The sequence below is a fragment of the Dermacentor variabilis genome, chromosome 9 (genome assembly GCF_050947875.1).
Source record: "Dermacentor variabilis isolate Ectoservices chromosome 9, ASM5094787v1, whole genome shotgun sequence".
Lineage (NCBI taxonomy): Eukaryota > Metazoa > Arthropoda > Arachnida > Ixodida > Ixodidae > Dermacentor > Dermacentor variabilis.
The window spans coordinates 131,524,792-131,544,331 of NC_134576.1; the positions used below are offsets into that span (position 1 = coordinate 131,524,792).

Here is a 19,540-nt window from a genome sequence, read left to right on the forward strand (position 1 = left end):
TTGTTTCATGGCATTTGTTTGTGGCCTGCCGTTCTCAATATGCCGAGGAATAAATTTGTGAAGACCGTAAGACAAAGTATAAGCAACTTTACTGATAGAAGAACAGCTTTATTGCCGTATAGAATATGCGTGGTTCGGGATCATTTTTTTGGACGCCGACGCCAGATTTTCTACACTATTTCCGCACTATTAACACTATCGCGGTAAAATGGCGTTTCGATATCCGTGCCGATCTAAATTTGTTCACATAGGGAAGATCTTGCGCTATGGGCACCTGGCGCTGGCCAAACGGAGTTGCGGTCGTTTCAGTTTCCTACAAGACCTGCCGATGCCAGCCGCTTGGGCTTGAGCAACAACAGACGCGCGCCTGTTCAGTGCCTTGCTCGAACTCTACGCTTGCCCGAATCTGACAGGCAAAACATTGCCCGGTCAAATATGTCAGCGTTCGAACGCGCAACAGCCACTACCGGTCGGGAGCGCGCGCATGCGCAGACGCCAGACGCGCACTCCATGCTGGCCGTGACATGGCGTGCGCAGTTGTACTAAATATTTATGTAGAACGTAGAAACTTGGTAGAAACGCTTGCATCGAGATAAGCATAGGCTAGGAGGCATCGAGAATGCGCAACCTTTCCCACAAAATGGGATCCCCCCCCCCCCCCCTACAGCTCGCTAGACTGTGATCTGGCGCTGTTGTTGTTGGGTGGAAACCAAAGGTCAGTGGGTCGCCTCGCATTGGGCGCTCACGGGAAGACTACAAATGAAGCTGTGCAGGGGGATACGGGCTGGACTAGTTTTGAAGTGAGGGAAGCTCGCAGTAAAATTGAGTATGAAGAACGGCTGAGGAATATGGAAGAAAGTAAATGCGCTGGGAGAGTGTTCAGGTATCTGTACAGGCAAAACATTGATTCACAGTGGAGGAAAAGAACTAGGAAGCTTACCAGCAGGTATGCGGCCTGTGGGGTGGGCAACACCGCAACAAAGAAGGTCAAGCGGAAAGTCAGAGAGGCTGAATTAATCTCATAGACATTAGTAAGAGGCGATTGGAGGATTGGTGGAAGAGAAGTAGGGAAACGACAAAAGACGGAGACGTACAAAACCACAGTTCGCAATAGGGGATCAGAAAATTGGGGCGTGGTAGTTCATAGGGTTTTTTTTTTTTTTCATTGGTTAACCTAGGTAGGATATTAGGGAGCATATTAGCAAGAACTTGGTGGCGCATCCCACCGCCCCGTTCCAAAGGGGACGCTCATAACATCTATCCATCCATCCGGAAAGCTTGTACGTCCAGTGCCTACGGACAGTAGTTTTCCTTTTTTTTCTTTAAATGTAGCATCGACCGTAACTCTTCCACAGAGGTGTTCCGAAACAGTCGGCGGTTCATTACGTTCCCAACATGCATAAGCGAGATTCTTAATTACGCGTATCATGCGGCATTATGGTGTGCAAATAGACTGCGTGTCCTCAAGGACCGTGCGTTCCCACAGCGGGCACGCGCGTCCCAACATAAAAAAAAAAAGAAGGGTCTGGCTACGCTGCTGGCGGTGATTGCTCCGTATGACCCTACCTAACATCAAAAACGACGGGCAACGGCGGGCGCCATACGTTCTCATTAACGCTTGTCCGAATCAACGACGTCGATCGACGTTCCGTGCATAACGAACCTTCTCTGGCCGCAACACTGCTCCCAAGCAAATTATGTTTCGAGTTGACGTTTGCGTACACGCGTATGCACCGTCTGCCCTTTGTTCTAGGATTGCCACCTGGCCGGGTTGCCCTTTATGGTGCCAGCTGGCGGTTCGACACCCTCACCGACACAGCATTTGCTTGTTTTCCGGTTCCCGGCACATTATCACCGCTACATCGCATGCGACTTGTCCGGCGCTCATACACAATACTGAATTGTTGCAAGCGGATTCATTTTTACTTCCTAATGTTCCACTGTCGTGATTTCCGAAGTTGTCAGCCAACTATCTGTCAATCCGTCTGCTTCTCGGAAAAAGAAAAGAAGCAGAAGAAGATGAAAGAAAGCTTAAGTCAAGAGCAACTTATTGGTAATGAGTTTAAAAATTTTTAAAACTTCTTTTACTACATTGTGCAATGCCATAGCGACTGCTGTTCTGCCTGTGCCACAGTGGTCTGTCCGTATAGTTCGTCTTATTTGTAAATATCTATAAAGATAACTTTTTGCGCTACTACATTACCCGTAGAAAATGAAGGGCACAGTTTCCGTTCTTGAATTTCGCGCCCGAACCGCAGCGCCGGTTTAATAGTATGACGTCACGAGTTTGAAGGTGTCGTATGGTATCGTCGCATATTCAGAAAGTTCTTGCTTGAAAGAAAGTTTGCAAAGGTCATATGTTTTTTTTTTTTACAAAATAATGCAATTTGCTCTTTTTTATTGATAAACTGTTAAGACGCCGTCCATATTTCATGACGTCGCGGAGATGGCGCGGGAACTCCAAGCTCGCCTTTCGTGTCCACCATGGTTCTCATGCACACTGTCTGGCATACCAGGGCTCCGGTCGTGGTAAGACACGTTCCCAATATTACACGAGAGCGACAACTTACCAATCCAGCGTAACAATCCTCTTTGTAGTCATTTTAACAAACTCGAGACGAGCGGTATAGGAGTGCGACGCTTCGTGCCGGTGAGTTTACCGACAGCTCATTGAAATGGCGCCAATTCCACAGGACTTGCACTTCTGCAAACAGAAGGCATATATAGTCGCGCGGCGCTTTTTGTGACGCTACGATGCTTTTTTTTTTTAACGATTACTGCTTAAGGAGGGCTCATGCAACCGGCAAAGGAGAACACCTGAGATTATAATAAAGCGGGCTGCGCAGCATCTCCGGGGTCAGCGGGAGATCACAGCTGGAGCTAGGGCGATCTGTGGGTTCGTGCCGCCGAGGCCGGAACCTGCCGCTGTGAAGAGGGGTGGAAGTTCTGATATGAAAGCGGCTCTCCGCTACCGGTCTTCTACGCCCCTAGCTCGCGAAGACCTCAGCGAGCCTGGGATCCAGGAAACTGCAGTCCAGGTTTCAGCTTTCTTTGTATGTCCCTCGTTGCCCGTTTGGTGTCCTGATGGAGGCGCCGCCAATGCGTACTTAATAATGACACGTTGCTCCAAATTGTCAAAGCAGACGATTAGACGAACAAAATCACGGCGGCCGCGAATTACCGGTTCGTACGTCCGTAAACCTGTGACGCCCCGCGCTATCGCGACTTCTGCTCAGCACCAGTCATAACCTTGCCTCGAAACACGTGAAACCGGCAACCGCAGAGCAGATTTGCACGAAATTTGTTCCGCTTAAGAGAGCTAAATTGTACCCAGGGTTGACTGCACATTTCTGAAAAGCAAGGCGTTTTTCGACGACCATCACTTGCACAATTACCAGTAGAGGTATCCTGTAAGAGTCCACCCAGCGGACACGTCCATTTCGTCTGCTGTTGAAGTTCCGATTGGCTGGGCTGGTCTGTGCATCTGCATAAACCAGGTGCCACAGCCAATCAGCACTTCAGTAGCAGACGAAATGGACTTGTCCACTAGGTACACTCTTACAGAACACCTCCCCTGTCCTCTAAAACATGGCATTGGCGTGAGAGAGAGAGAGAGAGAGAGAGAGAGAGAGAGAGAGAGAGAGAGAGAGAGAGAGACAAAACTTCTATGTCCACTGGATATAAGCGAACGTGACTCGCCAACGCGTGTGCATAAATTATCTTTAGCAGTACATCTGCCACTGCACCCATTAAAGCATCTAAAATGCACTTCTCCAAACCTCTCCAGTTTTCGTTAAAGAGACTCTCTCTAAAGTGGAGCAGCATATTAGTTTACAGAACTTTTACAATATTAGTTTACGGTAGAAGTGAAATGTTTGCATAATTTGCATGAGCTTTGCAGAAGCCCTATTCGCAAATTATACATTGACATAGTTCAGAATAATGATGTGCAGACACTATTGGCAGATGAGAATAACAATGTGTGTGCGAGAATAACAGAATGGGTGAATATGACAAAATTGATTATATGGAGTAGTGAGATTATCACATTGGCAGGCATAGGGTATATGCTCATTTGATGTAGGACCGGGGTAGCAGGAGTCTGGGAGAGGCTTCCGTGCTTCAGTGAACTAAAATTGATGCATGATGAAATTTAATGCAATGTATATTCTATCTTTCCTGATGAAATGTCCTAGTCCTATACTTGCTGAATTGTAATGCCTCTTTGCGGAGTTGGAAAGCTCTGAACCTGACACTTATGATTCCCAAAAAGTTCCCAAATTTGGCAATATCGTGAATAAAAAAGATGCTAAAGGTTCCAAGAGAAGGGAAGTGCAGTCGAGGACAGCAAAGGACTAGGTGGGGTGAAGAAATTAAGAAATTCACAGGCGCTAGTTGGAATCGGTTGGCGCAGGACAGGGGTATTTGGAGATTGCAGGGAGAGGCCTTTGTCCTGCAGCGGACATAAAGTAGACTACTGCTGCTCCTACTACTGATGGTGAAAGGGCCTAAATAAATATCTACTCGCAAGAGTCATTAACATGCGACTTATCCTTTCGGATACGGCAAATTTCGTTCATATCATTCCCATGGTTGCATAAGTGGAGCACTTCATCATTTTACATTATGTAAATAGATTAAAGCAAAAAAATGGCAAGTGCTGGATTTTGTGGGGCATTGAGTTCATGCATAATTGCTGTTATTGTAGAAAAAGTCTGGTAAGAGGAGAGGACGGGGAATCTTCATCTTCAGGATCTAGCCTTTTGGTCAACTTCTGCTGTTCAGCAGCATCTTTTGTGAAGCTGGAAGTGACCATCATCCATGTAGTCCCCACACTTTCTTCACAGTCCAGAGTGATTCCCTCTCTGACCACAAGATGACCCTGGTGGACTAATAAATTCAGTTGTTAGAGCTGAGGACTTTCGACTATGGCTTCTAGGGACATACTGTTTTGGGCTGACACATTTGATTTATTATTTGAAATACGTTCAAGGCCCATGGAGCAATACACATAGGAATGTGGGGCAAACACGTATGAAATGATGTAACAGCTGCAGTATGGCAGGAAGGCATGAATAAAAAAATACAGTACAACATATTCAAGTGCAGCTCTAAATATCTAGGGAGACAAACATATATAAGAGCATATGTTCTTCAAATGCAATTCCAAGTACATCGAGTTTGTTTGCTGATGTTATGGAGGTGGACAAAATGTTCTAACCTGTACTTGTATGAGGTGAAAAATGACTAAAAAAAGACTTGTTAGTCTTACAAAAGGTGTTCAACTTTGTACTGACATTGTGTGTGAGATGAGGTATAAAACGGCTGTGATTGAACTTCACCTTTCAATTCTTGATTGAGACGATAAATTTCATATAAAAAAAGACATTAGTCAGGCTTTTCTACACAGTGAGAGCAAGGGAAGGTTTAGGCTTAGTTTCATAGGTGATACCCTACACGTGTGATAATTTGCAACAATAAATTAAAAAAGTTGAATCAAGTTATTCGAAATCTTCCTTGAAATCTGCTGGCGCATGCTGCTTATAAGCATGTCATGCTTAAAAAGAAAGTTTTTTCTTTTCATAGCATGTGTTTTTGCATTGCCAGAAACTTTGTTTCTGGAGGAAACCCTGTGCCATGCCAGTTCTGTCTCATCAGTGAGTTAGAAACTATAAAAAAAGCTAATCTTTCACTTCCATGTACATTCTAAAGCCTATTATTTAGAGGCTTCTTCATCAGAATCTTCCGAACTGTTCTCTTCTTCAGGGAATTCCTCCTTTGCTTTAGAGATTTCCTGTAGTTTTGCGTTTGTCAATGTTGATATCTTTCGCTTCACTTCTCGCTTTGCATCATCTAACTTAAGTAACTTCTGCTCAATCTTGCCAGGTGCAGATTTTGATGATGCTGGTGCGCAGCATTCACTGTGGTCGTCATTATTTTCGTCTTTTGAAGAAAAGTCACCTGCAGAATAACAAAAGGCTGAGGTTATTAATAATAAGAGGCGTACAACAAAAAAACAGTTCTTGTGTGTGCTTATGTTATAACATGAAAATATTACACATCAAAGGCATCTTGAAGCATTTTTCCAACTGCTAAACATAGTCACTATTAAAGGACGTCACATGAATCTCCTGGCACAAAATTTTTTGAATCCTTCAAGTATAAGCAGACTGGCACAAGACTGGTGTAGGACTGGCATAGATTCGAGCGAAAGGGCATTACAACAAAATAGAGGCCCAACTTAAGCAGTAGTTTAAAATCTCTTATAAGTGTTCGAAAACCTTCATCTTTGCTAAGTGCCATTCTTTTACATGTGAAAAGTGTATGGAAGATGTTTAGAAGCACATGGAAGGGCTTCTAAACATCTTCCACACACTTTTGTGAGTACTCCTCTAACGGAAGTGCTTGTGCGGCAATGCTTTTGCAAATGTTAATGAGCCCTGAGCGTCTGTTAACTGAAAGTTTTGACTGGGCTCCATATCTCAAAGCTGCCCATGTTGTTATCCTAAGGGTGCATTCACAATGGTGATTAGCAAAGGTCGCGCAACCGGCCACAACTTTCGACCAATGAGCGACTCAAGGCGACCGCTGTTCAATCAATCAATCAATCAATCAATCAATCAATCAATTTATTATTATTAGACACTGCAATTACACGCTGGCAAGTGTAACCGTTCCCTCGTCAAGCAAAAATGCCTCGTGATTGACGCTGTTCATGTCTTCTTGCACCGCGAACTGCCACATAAAATAAACAGATGTCCTGCAGTGCTGATAGGTTGAGTAGGTTTGTGACTGCCATCACGTGACTGAAAAATCGAGCAGCAAATGACTGACTCAACCATTTTTCAACCAAAGCGACGATTTGCGACCACCTTGGTCGCATGACCTCTGCGAGTCGCCGGTGTGAATGAACCCTAACAGTAAAAAGATATTTCTAAAGATAAACATTTTCAGAGTTGCATACACGAGCTCTGTACGCTTGCCAATCTTACCAAACATGTGCTCCAGACTGCAGTAATAGTAGCCTCGTTCGTCTTTCGGCTTTGTCATACACAGCAGCTGGAGGCTCTTTACTTGTTGTGATCCAAAGGGCTCGTCTTTGAACTCTGTGTACCATTCTTCTTTAATCTTCTTTATCGTTGGCTGGAAACCAGATAAAAAGATCACAAAATCAACAGGACGCTTCGAAAGCGTTTGTAAAATCGTGTGCCACACAGCTACGATTGCGTGCAGAAATATGTACAGTATTTGGAATTTCTAGTAGCTTAGCCCTTAAAGAGTGCACAAAAGAAATGTACACGTAGGCCGCTTCATTTCTGGCTGTTATATTTCTTTCTAGATTTCGTGTGGTAGAATTTGAGGAACTATATTTGTAGTTGATAATTGGAGTGATTTGGTTAGGGGCGTGTGGTTAAGAAATTTCAGAATAATGAATCGAATAATCTCCCACTTGATACGTAACAATATTTGAGAATCCGAATATTTTTCTAGTTGTTTTGTAATGCTTCACATTGTTGAGTGCACACAGTCTAAGTATCGAACATGAGATTTAAGCAAGAATGCAATAACTCATCCAACATACAGCGAACGTAACATGCCAGAGCACGCTGTGTCGCTCAGAGTGCCAGGCTTTCTGAAATACTAAACAAGATCACTCGCAATAAAATGTTGTTTAGACATGGCATTCGGCAATGGGCACTGTTTAGTACTGTTTATCGATGCAACAGATAACATGAGTTTATGATTTTGCTGCAAATGTATACACAGATAATAACTACTACAAGAAGGCACCCTTTCTAAGCTTTATATGATAATGCATGACCATGTATGACCTTTATATGGTAATGCATGCTTTGCAGAACCCCAAGATTGGGAATAAATTGCTTACCGTAGTTGTTTCTAATGCTCCATCTGTGTTTTTAGTAAAGCAGGCTTTATAATGGACAGTGTTATGACAGAAAATTTCTAATGCTGTGAACACCAAGATATGAAAATTGTTAAATATTAATGGCGAGAAGTCTGTACATTATTTAGAAACTGTGACAAAAAATATGCAATATATGATTTGCTTCTGGCATTATTAAATTCATATATGATTCCCTTTTGACACTGTTTAACTGGGTCTCTAAAACTACTTGCATGCTGCTAAATTTGGTTTTATGTCTCAAGATGGTGTTTTCTGCACACACAGGATAACTGCATAGCATGAACAACCAGAAAAGCTAACTAACTGGCTCCCACAGCATACATTATGAGTTTACTATGTCTTTTACCAACATGGTAGATTGATTTGATCTGTCAACATTGGTGGCGAAGTGCTTGACAGCGAATGAAGATTCTTGAAGCTCCAAGAATATTCGAAACGCCTGAACCTATGATCCTGAAGCAGGTCAATTATCCTCTGGAGATGTGCATTGAGCCTTATAATTGCATTGAGAATGTGCATTGAGAATTACAAAATGAAAAGCCGAACTGACAGAGAATGTGCTCGTGAGATGGCAAACCTATAGAATGAGAAGGGGATTCCCACACAATATTCAAGCGGCAGAATGAGAATCTTCTTCAATAACATCACAGGTTGTCTGCAGTATGTGCACAGCTGGGGTCAACCCAACTGTTTACCATCACCTCTTCTTTATTTTATTTATTTATTTATTTATTTGCAGGTACTGTTGGCCGATCGGGCCGTTACAGGGGTGGGGTACAAATATGGCACAAAACCAATGATTGCTTACATAAAGCAGCAATGCATAGCGAATACACAGAATTACAAATCACGGCGTGCCATCAAGCATGACTACAATACAAAATCTGACATAACAACCATCATGTCAAACATAAAGCAGCAATGTATAGCCGCAAAATGCATCACAATACTTCATTCGACAACTTACATGATACATGTTACATCACATACATAACAAAATTATACATAACAATAATACGTTCTACAGCTTACACAAGATATGTTAAACCACGAGGATTCACTTGGAAAATACTATTTTGTAACCTTGGTTTCAAAATGTTCTAAAGTTTCAGAATCACATATAGCATCCGGTAAATCATTGCAGTCTTTTATGGTTCTAGGGAAGAAAGAGTATCCATATGTGTTCACACGAGATTGAGACACTAGAAAGCTTCTGCGGGGGTCACTTCGTAGGCTGTGGACTTGGCTGCAGAATCAGGTACTGCACTGCATTAAAGTTAAATAAATTTTGAGAAAGCATAAAACAAGAATTTTAGTCTGGCTATGTGACGGCGTTGCAAGAGGGGGGTAAATTCATTTGCAGCGTCTCTGTTACAGAATCTGCACGGGAGTACCTTGAAAGAATAAGTCTAGCCGCCCTTCTTTGCACCCGCTCAATTTTATGAATTAATCCTTTTTGGTAAGGGTCCTGCATATTCCAGTGTAGGCTTTACTATTGTTAAATACGCTGTTAACGTTACGGGGGCTGGAGCAAGTTTTAATTTGCGACGTAGGAACCATAACTTCTTTTCAGCGGTAGAGCAAATACTAGTGATATGTTGAATCCAGTTGAGGTCTTCAGACATTGTTACTCCTAACTATTTACATTTGTTAATGGCAGTTAGCACAGTGGAAATTTAGGAAGGGCTTAACCTTGCTTGTAACATGTAAAACAAGTTTTTTTTCTTTATTTGCTTGCATTTTCCAAATGTTTCTTCCAATTTTCTTTGTGTACTTGCATTTTCCAAAGAGTGGGTCCCACCCAGGAATGACGTGCATGCCAGAGAGATGCTGACCTCCTTGGGAGAATTCGCACATTCAGTTAGCGTAACTGCCAGATGTGAAGCAGTTTGCTTTTATTATTTTTTCCCCCCTCTTCATTTACCCTCATCCCACACAGAGGCCCATAGTGCCACCCGTTTCAATAAAGGGAATCGATCAACCATTAGTACTTTACAGTTTCACATATCTCAGCGGTCTCATCAACAGCAGTTATTTAACAAGGATTGCTCTAGCCCTACCAGGTGGCTGTGTAAAACTATTCCCGACGCTGAATGCTTGACCTGCCAGGTATTGCAGGTCTTGAACGTTTGCAGTATGCTGCCTCATTTTGATGTTGGATGTCGACGTGCTCATGCTGCCAATATATTCTACAACCACGTAACTGGGAAATAATGCTGATAAAAACAGTGCCCATAAATAAGTTTCTTCAACCCCTTCTCCTCCTGTTCGCTTCATCTTGCAAACACAAAACTGAAAGTAATGGATAGAAATTTTAAGCATTCACTTAAACCCTTACGTAAGCACTCCCGAGATAACTCAGGCACCCACCCTCGCACGAAATGAAATGTCCACTGGACTAACATGTGATAAAAACCCAGCAGTGGGTGAGGTTCGGTTGAATGAATGAATGAATGAATAAATAAAAAAAGAAACGGCAGTCAATGGGTTAAATGTTAATTATCAAGTGTCATCTCAACTCCTCAATCCTGGTACAAGGAAAGCAAACATAAGAAAGCACACTACATACGTTTTTTCGGCGCATCTTCCTGCTGATTTTTGCCAAAGTCAGGTGTGGCCTGAACGCCTGGCCTCTCGTCAAGTCCAGGTCTGCTTTCTTAAATTCTTCACGGCAGGCATGTCTAATAGCCTTGAGTCGGGACAGTGAGTCTTCTCCGACGACCTTTGCATACAGGATCTTGGGTAGCAACATAACAACATTATGAAAACACTCACTTTTATGCCTCTAGCCTAGGCTTCTATGCTATCACAGTGTTTGCAAAGCAGTGCGTCACATGCTGAATAATTGCACAAGTTTAGGTGCCTCACACTGTACCTGGACAATGCTAGCTGGTCAGGCTCACATATGTGTGTTACGGGTACCATCAGCTGGGCTACAACATAATGTGAACACGGTCTTTCACGTTTCACTGCTGTACAGATAGCGGCGTATTAAAGGCAATCTTTTAATGCACATCCGTGGAGCAGCACAAAGCCTGCCATTCATATCGAATGTCGTCACTGATTCTTTTCTGCCCAAAACAGCGACCTGTATTTGTTTACAGTATCCTCAGGGTACAAACTATACATTATGGAAAAAAGGGACAACATAGACGAAGTTAAAAATACTTACACAAAGCACATTATAAATGTCCGCTAAAATCAATGTTAGCTCGCTGATTACATTGAGCTCGCTAATTACATTTCTTTGTCAACACATTTGAAATTCACAATTAAATAATGGTAGCCCGGCATGTATATTTCTATTTGCAAGTATCATGCCGTGTCTACAAATGTTACAGAAGACATCATTTGACAACATGGTTCCAAGCAGCGTTATTTGTTAGGCCTACAACTTTAATGGAAAAGACTGAGGTTGTGTTAATATAGATTGTCCCATTTCTGATGAATTACGTATGACTCAACCAATGTGTAGTGCACTCTTATGTCTGTTGACTAATGTAAGACCCATTAAGGGTTCTAAAGCACAGCTAATTGGTGATGATTGTTATCATCAACTGTTTAGAATGTTTAGCACTATAGTCTAACATTGTTATGACGAAGTCACATGTTACACAAAAACACCTTCGTTATATCTTAAGGACTTAGGCAGCGGAGGAGGGGCACACCAGGCATGTGACCCCACTCCTCACAATACCTGTGCACCAGGATACCTGTCATGAAATGATGGGTAACAACACTTGCCTGGACCCCCAACCCCTTAAAAAGAATTTCTGCCTACATCACTGTTATATCTGATAATTTTTATAAGCATATACATAGTATGCACATACGTCATTCAACGATACTCCGCGACTTCCGGTTTACGGCAGCGCCATCTTGGGGAACCTATAGGCCTATGCGCGCGCCTGTTGATAAGGTACCCCAAGATGGCGGAAGGTAGCGGAAGCAGACGACAGCAGCGGATGTGACGTCACGTGCGTACTATGTATAGGTATTTGTTATGCACTTATATCAGCAAGACACATATTACTCATACTCCTTTACATCTGTGTTTGTTAAATCGAGATTTTGTATATTGTCATTTCAAAGCTGCGACACGTATGTTATTTAGGTCACACGGATGTACTGACTTCGTTCTCGAAGAGGTCCAGCCCCTCAAAGTGCAGCACAAGGGGAGTGGCTTCAAGGTCATCCTTGATTGCCTCGTAACCGCGACTCAGTGCATCCTTGGCTCTGAAAGTGATTCAGTAATACCTTTAAATGGCTGCTTCATTTTTCTTGCAAATGTTGACGGTGCTTTTCTACACTCTGAACGAATCTCACAGAAGAGCAGTTTCTTTCTGCTTTCCTGGCAAATGCTTTTTTTTTTTCATCCTTACTTTTAAAATATGGTCACAGCTTTAAAGCCCAGCTGTAAAGAAATTTAACTTAGGCTAATTTGAGTGTGTGTGAGTGGTATCTACTAAATTTTTAAGCAGGATATGAGGCACAAGTTCAAAATCAACAGGACAAATAAGAGGAAACAGAAAGAGCACTTTTTTCAGTCCCCTCTTATTGCTCCCGTTGATTTTAAACTTGCACGTCCTTCTTAGGCTATGCTCAAAATAGCCCAGCATAGTACTCTAGTATTTACTAATCAAGAAATCTTGGTGAAGCTGCAGGGCTGGTGCTTATCTAATTTTCTTATTAGCAGCCTTTAAACAGCAACTAAGCAGATGACGTGTGCACCTGGTGGTTAGCAGATACAATGCAAGTCCCAGCGCATCGAGTTTGCAATTTTTCAGCGCACCATGGGCAGCCGCATGTAATGCCTCGTCTTGGACTAAGTCGTGCATCACTTCCCCCGGTGGGTGGTCATGGAGGCATTTTATGTTTATGGCATCAAAAAATGTCTTATTCTGGCTTTCCGTGATGCATTCACTCGTATTTAAGACATTGAATTTGGCAAGGTGGCTGCTGTTCGAATATATACGCAGGATATAAGATACAACTCCAAAAAATTGTTTTTCTACTTATTGTTTATGCTTTTCGTGTGATACTATATCCTGTGTATGTGCGTGCGTGTGTTTACATATACATACACACGCACGCACGCACACATAGCACTCCTAACTAGGACAGCAGTAGGAAAGACAATCTCAGTGAGATGGGTGTCATCCGCCATTTTATTCTAACTTCTTCCTCCTCACTTCTTCCCTAGCCCACTTCTTCATCTTCTTTCATGCATCCAGCGCAGACTGCTTCACTCTTCCAGACTTTTTTTATTACACCTCCTCGGTTAATACTCTAATATCTTTCCTCCATTTGACCCGAGGCTTCGATGTATCAGACATTCTTCAATATTCCATGCTGGGATGCAGTCTTGGTTACTTGAAATGGTCTGTAAAATTTAGAATTTGAAGGTACAGCTCCTTTGCTTACAAGGGCACAGTCTCCAGGTTGTATGTCCAGTATCTTGCTACTGTGCTTTTTATCAAGGTTTCTCTTCATGCGGCACTTGTAGACCTCCTGTTCTCTGACACTTTTCCTTACTTCAGCGAGTTCGAGGTTTTCTAGGAGGCCTAGCCCACGATCTGCAGGAAGTATGGGCGCTGTACCCGAAATGGCAAAATTAGGACTGCAGCCTAAACCAGTGGTGTATGTGATGTTTCACAGCGTCCTTGAGACAGCACTTCCAGCCACTTACAAATTCTGGATACATCTTCCGACACTGTTTGACGTCCTGTATGGCACGTTCCGCTCGGCCGTTTGCTGCCGGGTGGTATGGAGAAGAATACTTGCTCATCATCCTGTGCTTCTCTGTCCACTTTGATAGCTTGGCACTCCGGAAAGCCGGCGCATTGTTGCAGACTAGCGTCTTTGTTTGTTTAAAACATTCAGCCTTGAAGAGATCTATTATGCTGTTTGCGTCTTCTTTGCCAACTTTAGCCGCAACCGTCCTTGTGCACTCATCTATGGAGAGCAAGAAAGCTTGCATTCACTTGACTCCTTCCCCCTTCTTTTTGAGCTCTGAGAAGTCCGAATGAATTACTTTGAACAGGACAGTTGAATATTGAGGGTTTGTCATAACGTCTGTCGATTGCTTGAATTTAACTTTGTTCACTTGGCATTGGTGGCATGTGCGAATGCAATGGCTGACGTTTTTCATGCCCAGCCATGTGAATCTCATGAGCAATTTCTTATAACTGCGCCAGAAACCATTGTGTCCGCCCGGACCAGGAGTATCGTGGTACAGATGAATCCTTAGAACCACAGTAGGTGGTACGTGATACTTTCCATTGATAAACTGTAGCTCTTCTGTCCCTTCCCACAACTTAGTATGATTGATTGCCTCTGGATTCTTGCTTGATTCGTGGTAGAACAATACCTCGCGCTGATTTCTCACAATTAAGCACTTAGGCCAAATTCACATTATTTCATTCTGTTGCATAATGTGCCTTTGCAGTTCTATAACAGTCAAGTCTAGGTTGACCTTCTATGCAGGCATTTTCTCTTTGATGGTACCACATTGTATGGGTTTCAGAACGAGCTCACTAAGTGTCTGGAGCTGTAGATTCACTGTCACCGATCCTGTTTGTACCAGGACTTGGCGGCTGATTTCAGCTTGTTGCAGCACCATGTTTATCAGCACGGTAGAACTAACTTCGGAAGGAAGGCCCGTCGCTGGCTCACCGTGCACTTGGTCTCGGGTGAAAACTGTTGGCTGTGCCAAAATGTAGCGTTCCTAACTACAATGGCAGTAGAAAAGACAATCTCAGTGAGACGGGTGTCGTCTGCCATTCTATCCTAACTTCTTCCTCCTCACTTCTCCCCTAGCCCACTTCATCTTATTTCATGCATCCAGCGCAGACCGCTTCATTATGTGTGTGTGTATATATATATATATATATATATATATATGCATGACAATAAACTTCAGCCAAAATTAGTGCCTGGCCTTGTCCTTTCCCCCTTGTACATGTTTCCGTGCGTTGTTTAGCCACAATGAACAGATAAGTCAATTAAAGGTTGCTTTTAAGCATATGTTATGAACTGTGGTGTATAATTATATATCAGCAAATGTCTCAAGCTGTCTAAATGTTGAACAGACCATCTGTTCAAGAGGTGAGAACCGGAAGGTCTAGAGTGAGAAGTTCACAGGCATGCGGCCACGGTTGACTACATGCTCTTGCCTGTGTAATCTAAGGCAAGGGGCACCCTGTGCTGCGGCGTGCCTACAGCTATTTGCTAATGTATGAAAACCACAGGCGTGTGAAGATTCAAAATTTACAATGCGAGTCTAACGTCTCTGCTATTCGAGCCACATTTTTATTTTGAGAATTCACCATATGCAAAGTTGTTGAACACTAGTTTGTGTTGAAATATTGTAAAGGAGAGCAACAGCTGTTGCAGTCTACTGGGAGAAAGACCGATGCAAGTGGAGACGGTTCCAATTGATTCTGCTGCAGGATAATTACTACTGTTGTGCAGGCATTCCTTGGGTGTACCAGTGCATTAGGGCATGGAGGACATCACTTCGATACAATAGCTTCCGGTCATTAAAGAAGCATGTCCCCATCTTATGCAGCCTAAAAAATTTGTTGTTTTGATGATGGCAGCGTAATTTATTATGAGGCGTGTCTCACCACATTTGGGTTCCTCTAAAACAAATGCTTGCACTGTACTCCTACAAAAAGCAGAACACTCAAAATGTGCATTTGGTGAACGGCTCTTCCTGTGCTTGATTATTGTCCTACCCACTGCCACACCATATACGATCACCTTTTTATTGTTATTTACTCGCAAGCCTCTCAGCTGACCTGACGTTCAGATGTTAACGGCATTATATGCAACAGGTAACATAAACGAGCTTTTTTTTTTCATTTTTGCAGCCAAACTGCATAAAACGTTTAATGTCATTTTGTTTAGAAAGTGAAAATATTTGGTATTCGATTCAACATGTTAAATTAGTTTTTCTTGAATACTCATATTAAATAAGAAAATTTTGCTACTCAAACACCCCTAATGAAAACAAATATGTCTTACGACAACGCTGGACACAATGTTGCTAGCTATGCAGCTATGCTAGCTATGCAGAGCCACAGCACAGAGACACTGATAACTCTATGGAGGTTTCTAGGCTTGTAGCGCAGCTCAGAAAGAGCAAAAAGGAAGGTGGAAGGGGTAATGAAAACGAGCAAAGAAAAGAGTGAGTGCTCTGTCCCTTTTCATTACCCCTTCCACCTTCCTTTTTGCTCTTTCTGAGCTGCGCTACAAGCCCAGAAAAGTCATGACATACCAACTCGCCCAAACTGCCACGCTTTTGATCTATGGAGGTATATACCTCTGTAGCGAGTCATCGCCATCGTTCACCCGAAACACGAGAACGGTGACATGCGACGTAGCTATGGGCAGGAGCGCTGGTTCAATATTTGGCTCCTGGATCCGCATGTGGTCCTGGACCCTTTTCGCTGTTCTGTGGACCTGGTAAAACCACACTCTCATCAATTTTTCATTCACATAGTTTGTTCAGATACTGCAAGTTAAATGCGGGGAACATGTTTGTAAAAGATGCCATGCAACACAGGTACAGTTGAAAACACCCGCCATGGTGGTTTAGTGGCTTTGGCGTTGCGCAACTTAGCCTCAGGTCGCCGGATCAAATGCTAGCCACAGGATCAAATACTGGCCGCCGCGGCTGCATGTCGATGGGAGCAAAATGCAAAAACAACCACCTACTGTGCATTGGGTGCACATTAAGGAACTCCAGCTGGTCAAAGTTAACCCCGTTTAACCCAGGTGGTTAACCTGGGGTAAACCTGGGTAAGTAAACCCAGGTAAACCTAGGTGAGTTAACCCCAGGTGGTTAAAGTTAACCCGGAGCCGCAAGTACGGTGTGCTTCATAATCATATCTTGCTTTTGGCATGTAATACCATAGAAACTAATTTCAGTTGAAGGCTGCCTTACTACGGTAGCCGAAATGGGGCTCATCAGGCATTGCATCTGTTCGGTGTTAATGTGGACTTTTTTTTTTGTGGCAGGGATAGCGTATAGCCTCGTGTGACCCGTTGTACATTCTAATGTACAACGGAATTGTCTCTGAAGCCGTCATGTAAAGTATCTATCCTGCATATAAACTCAGGTGAACTCAGAAGCTTGAGCATATTCTTGCTGTCGGCTTTTATGAAAATTGGCAGTAATTTGATCTATACCTTTGTGTAATCACAGATGATGAAAAGCACCTGTGAAGTGTTTCAGATACCATGAGTACACTTGAAAAATCCAGAATGCAGCATCAACGTGCCCATCGACCGTAGAATGTTACCATGCATGTGCTGTTTGTGTTTATGTGATCACTGAGTATATCATAATTATCACCCAGCATCTGTAGTAAGCGAGGCAATTAGCCAGGCTATCATCTCCAGCATATCACTGAAGTGATAAGCTATAGTGAGTCCCCCTCACACAATGTTGCATTGTCACCTTGACATTCAAGCAAAGTAGTAGCTTTATGTCAAGAAACACGAAGAGATTGTTACTTTCTTCATGTACATGGTGGGTGCTACCTTCCTCATGTAACTACAATACTTTAAGAAAATAATGGGTTTTCTGCATTCGTAACACAGAAGACTGCAATAAGAGCCATCTTGAATTGAAAACTGATTACGCTCTTAAGCTATCTTTTAGTCCGAAATGGACATGAAGCAGTAGATCAGACAGAAGGTTGCTCTCACGTTTATGTTATCCACTTGAATTCCCACAAAGCAGTTCGGCCGTGTGCACGTTGCAGATTTTGTGCTCTTTGACTTCTTAGATGACGACGGCGACCCAAATTTGCCTTCAATGAAAAGAAGAAAGAGATATGAGCTGAAGGAATGTTAGAACGTTTTTCCACAAGCCACGTACAAGTTGCAAAACCCAAACAATTTTGCAACGTCTTTTTTTCTCTCTCTCTCTAACGAACCTGCAAACAGTGGTTTGAGGCTGTAGACAGGGTCGTCGTCGTCATCATTGTCGGTGTCAGCTGAGGGAAGTAAACCGGGTAGCTCGGAAATCCACCCAGACCCAGCAGCAACCTCGCTTTCTCCGGCAGGTTCGCCGACAACGGCCAAGCAGCTCTCGTCTGAACTAGAGCCGTCGTTAGAGAGGCTCCGTTCCCGTTGTACGACAGCTGCGCTTAGCTTTGGCAAGCGCTTTCGCGGGCAGCTGAGGCGGGACCGTTTGGCAGGCGTAGACGCCGCACCGGTCGCCGCTCTGCCAGCGTCGTCACCGACTTGCGTCTGCAGGTGGGAAGAATCGGCACTCATTTTTATTACAACGGACATAAATAACACCAAAATCGGAGGGGAAAAAGAAAAGATCACAGGGTCTCGACTCAAAACGGACGTCTTACACCGACCATCGACGACGGTTCAGCACTGTCGGCTTCGGCCACGACAGTCTTTGGAACAGGGTCGCCTTCCGTCGTTTTGAGCGGAGAGGACGACGCGATGTCCGCCGCAGAATTTTCGGCTCCGTCTGCCTCGCTCGAGCCTTCCTTCGCACCACCGTCACCGTGCAGCAAGTGCAATATACGGGTTGAAGTAGTCTTGGTTTCAGGTTTGGTATCGGCGACGGTCTCGTCCAAGGCGGGGTTGCATAGGCTCCAGTCGAGTATGGCGGGGTCCTGGGAGGAAACGTTGCCACCTTCCTTGGCCTCCGGCAACGGCTGTACGGGCTGGGGAACTGTCGCAGCAGGGCTCGGGCCAACGGTCTCGGAATGCCCTATGCCGAGAGCAGAGCGGAGAGCGGACTCAACGGCGGTGCTCGAAGGCACGCCGCCAGGGTTTTCGCCCGTCTTCCGTGCCTGCATGCTAACGGCGAGGGCGTCGGTGAGCGGCGGTGTGGCTCTCTTTTCGGAGAAAGACGGCAGGTTCTTCTTTGAGACAACGATGGCTGTCATCGGTGGGCAGCTCGGGCGCACGTCGCGCGACATGCTGCTGCCGGCGCGAGCGTTGCTGCTGGTGGTGGTGGTGCGGCGGGAGAGCGGTTGACGCACAAGCAGGTCGATGCAGCCGCTTGCCGCGCAGCATGAGCGATTTCGAAAACTTAGCAGTAGGCGATGTCCCGCGAGGGCGATTGGCCCACTACTCATTGAAAACGACTGTCCCTTTCTTTGACCGCCGGAGGAAAAGGTGTTTGTAAACAGCTCATGAGGTTGCAGCTGTCACTAAGGGACAAAACGTTGGAGATGGATCTTGCTTGGCTTGCTTCGGATTGCTCAACAGCTCCCGCTGTTAAAATTGACAGCTTCGTGTAAACGAAAGAAAACAACTATAAAATTAAGATAGTGTTACTTTTTTGTATATAGAACGCCTAAGATTTATATGCTTTATTTTTACGTGTGTTTTTAGTCGGTACAAAACTGTGACTTGGCTCATGCTAAGAGCAGACGACGCAATATGCAAAACCAGCAATACGTTGTTTCGGTAGGGGTAGGTTCGGCGCACCCTGCAGGGCCGTCCCATCGCGCCCTCGCGCAAGTTTTCGCCAATAAATTCTTATCCAAAGGGACATTTATTGACGCAATTGTGGCATGCTTGCTTGCCCGTCAGTGACTGCAGTCATTGTTATATACGCCGACTCTAGGC

General features: G+C 44.0%; 1 protein-coding gene across 1 annotated transcript; it reads right to left on the bottom strand.

Annotated features, from left to right (window-relative positions):
* Positions 1-5,670: 5,670 nt before the first annotated feature.
* On the bottom strand, positions 5,671-19,231 carry LOC142557526 (uncharacterized). The gene is made up of 8 exons (XM_075669445.1): positions 18,304-19,231; positions 17,875-18,190; positions 17,645-17,748; positions 16,254-16,393; positions 12,061-12,163; positions 10,497-10,664; positions 6,993-7,143; positions 5,671-5,961 (listed from the first exon to the last, which is right to left on the bottom strand). Exons 1-8 carry the CDS (start codon positions 19,042-19,044, stop codon positions 5,717-5,719), a joined length of 1,968 nt encoding a protein of 655 aa, XP_075525560.1. The 5' UTR covers positions 19,045-19,231; the 3' UTR covers positions 5,671-5,716.
* Between the last annotated feature and the right edge of the window lie 309 nt (positions 19,232-19,540).

Coding starts and splice junctions, on each gene's coding strand:
- LOC142557526 (XM_075669445.1), bottom strand. CDS start 19,044: ATGAGTAGTGGGCCAATCGCCCTCGCGGGACATCGCCTACTGCTAAGT. Junction 17,749..17,874: donor CCTCAAACCACTGTTTGCAG/GTTCGTTAGAGA, acceptor TTTTCATTGAAG/GCAAATTTGGGTCGCCGTCG. Junction 12,164..16,253: donor GGCGATGACTCGCTACAGAG/GTATATACCTCC, acceptor AATCACTTTCAG/AGCCAAGGATGCACTGAGTC.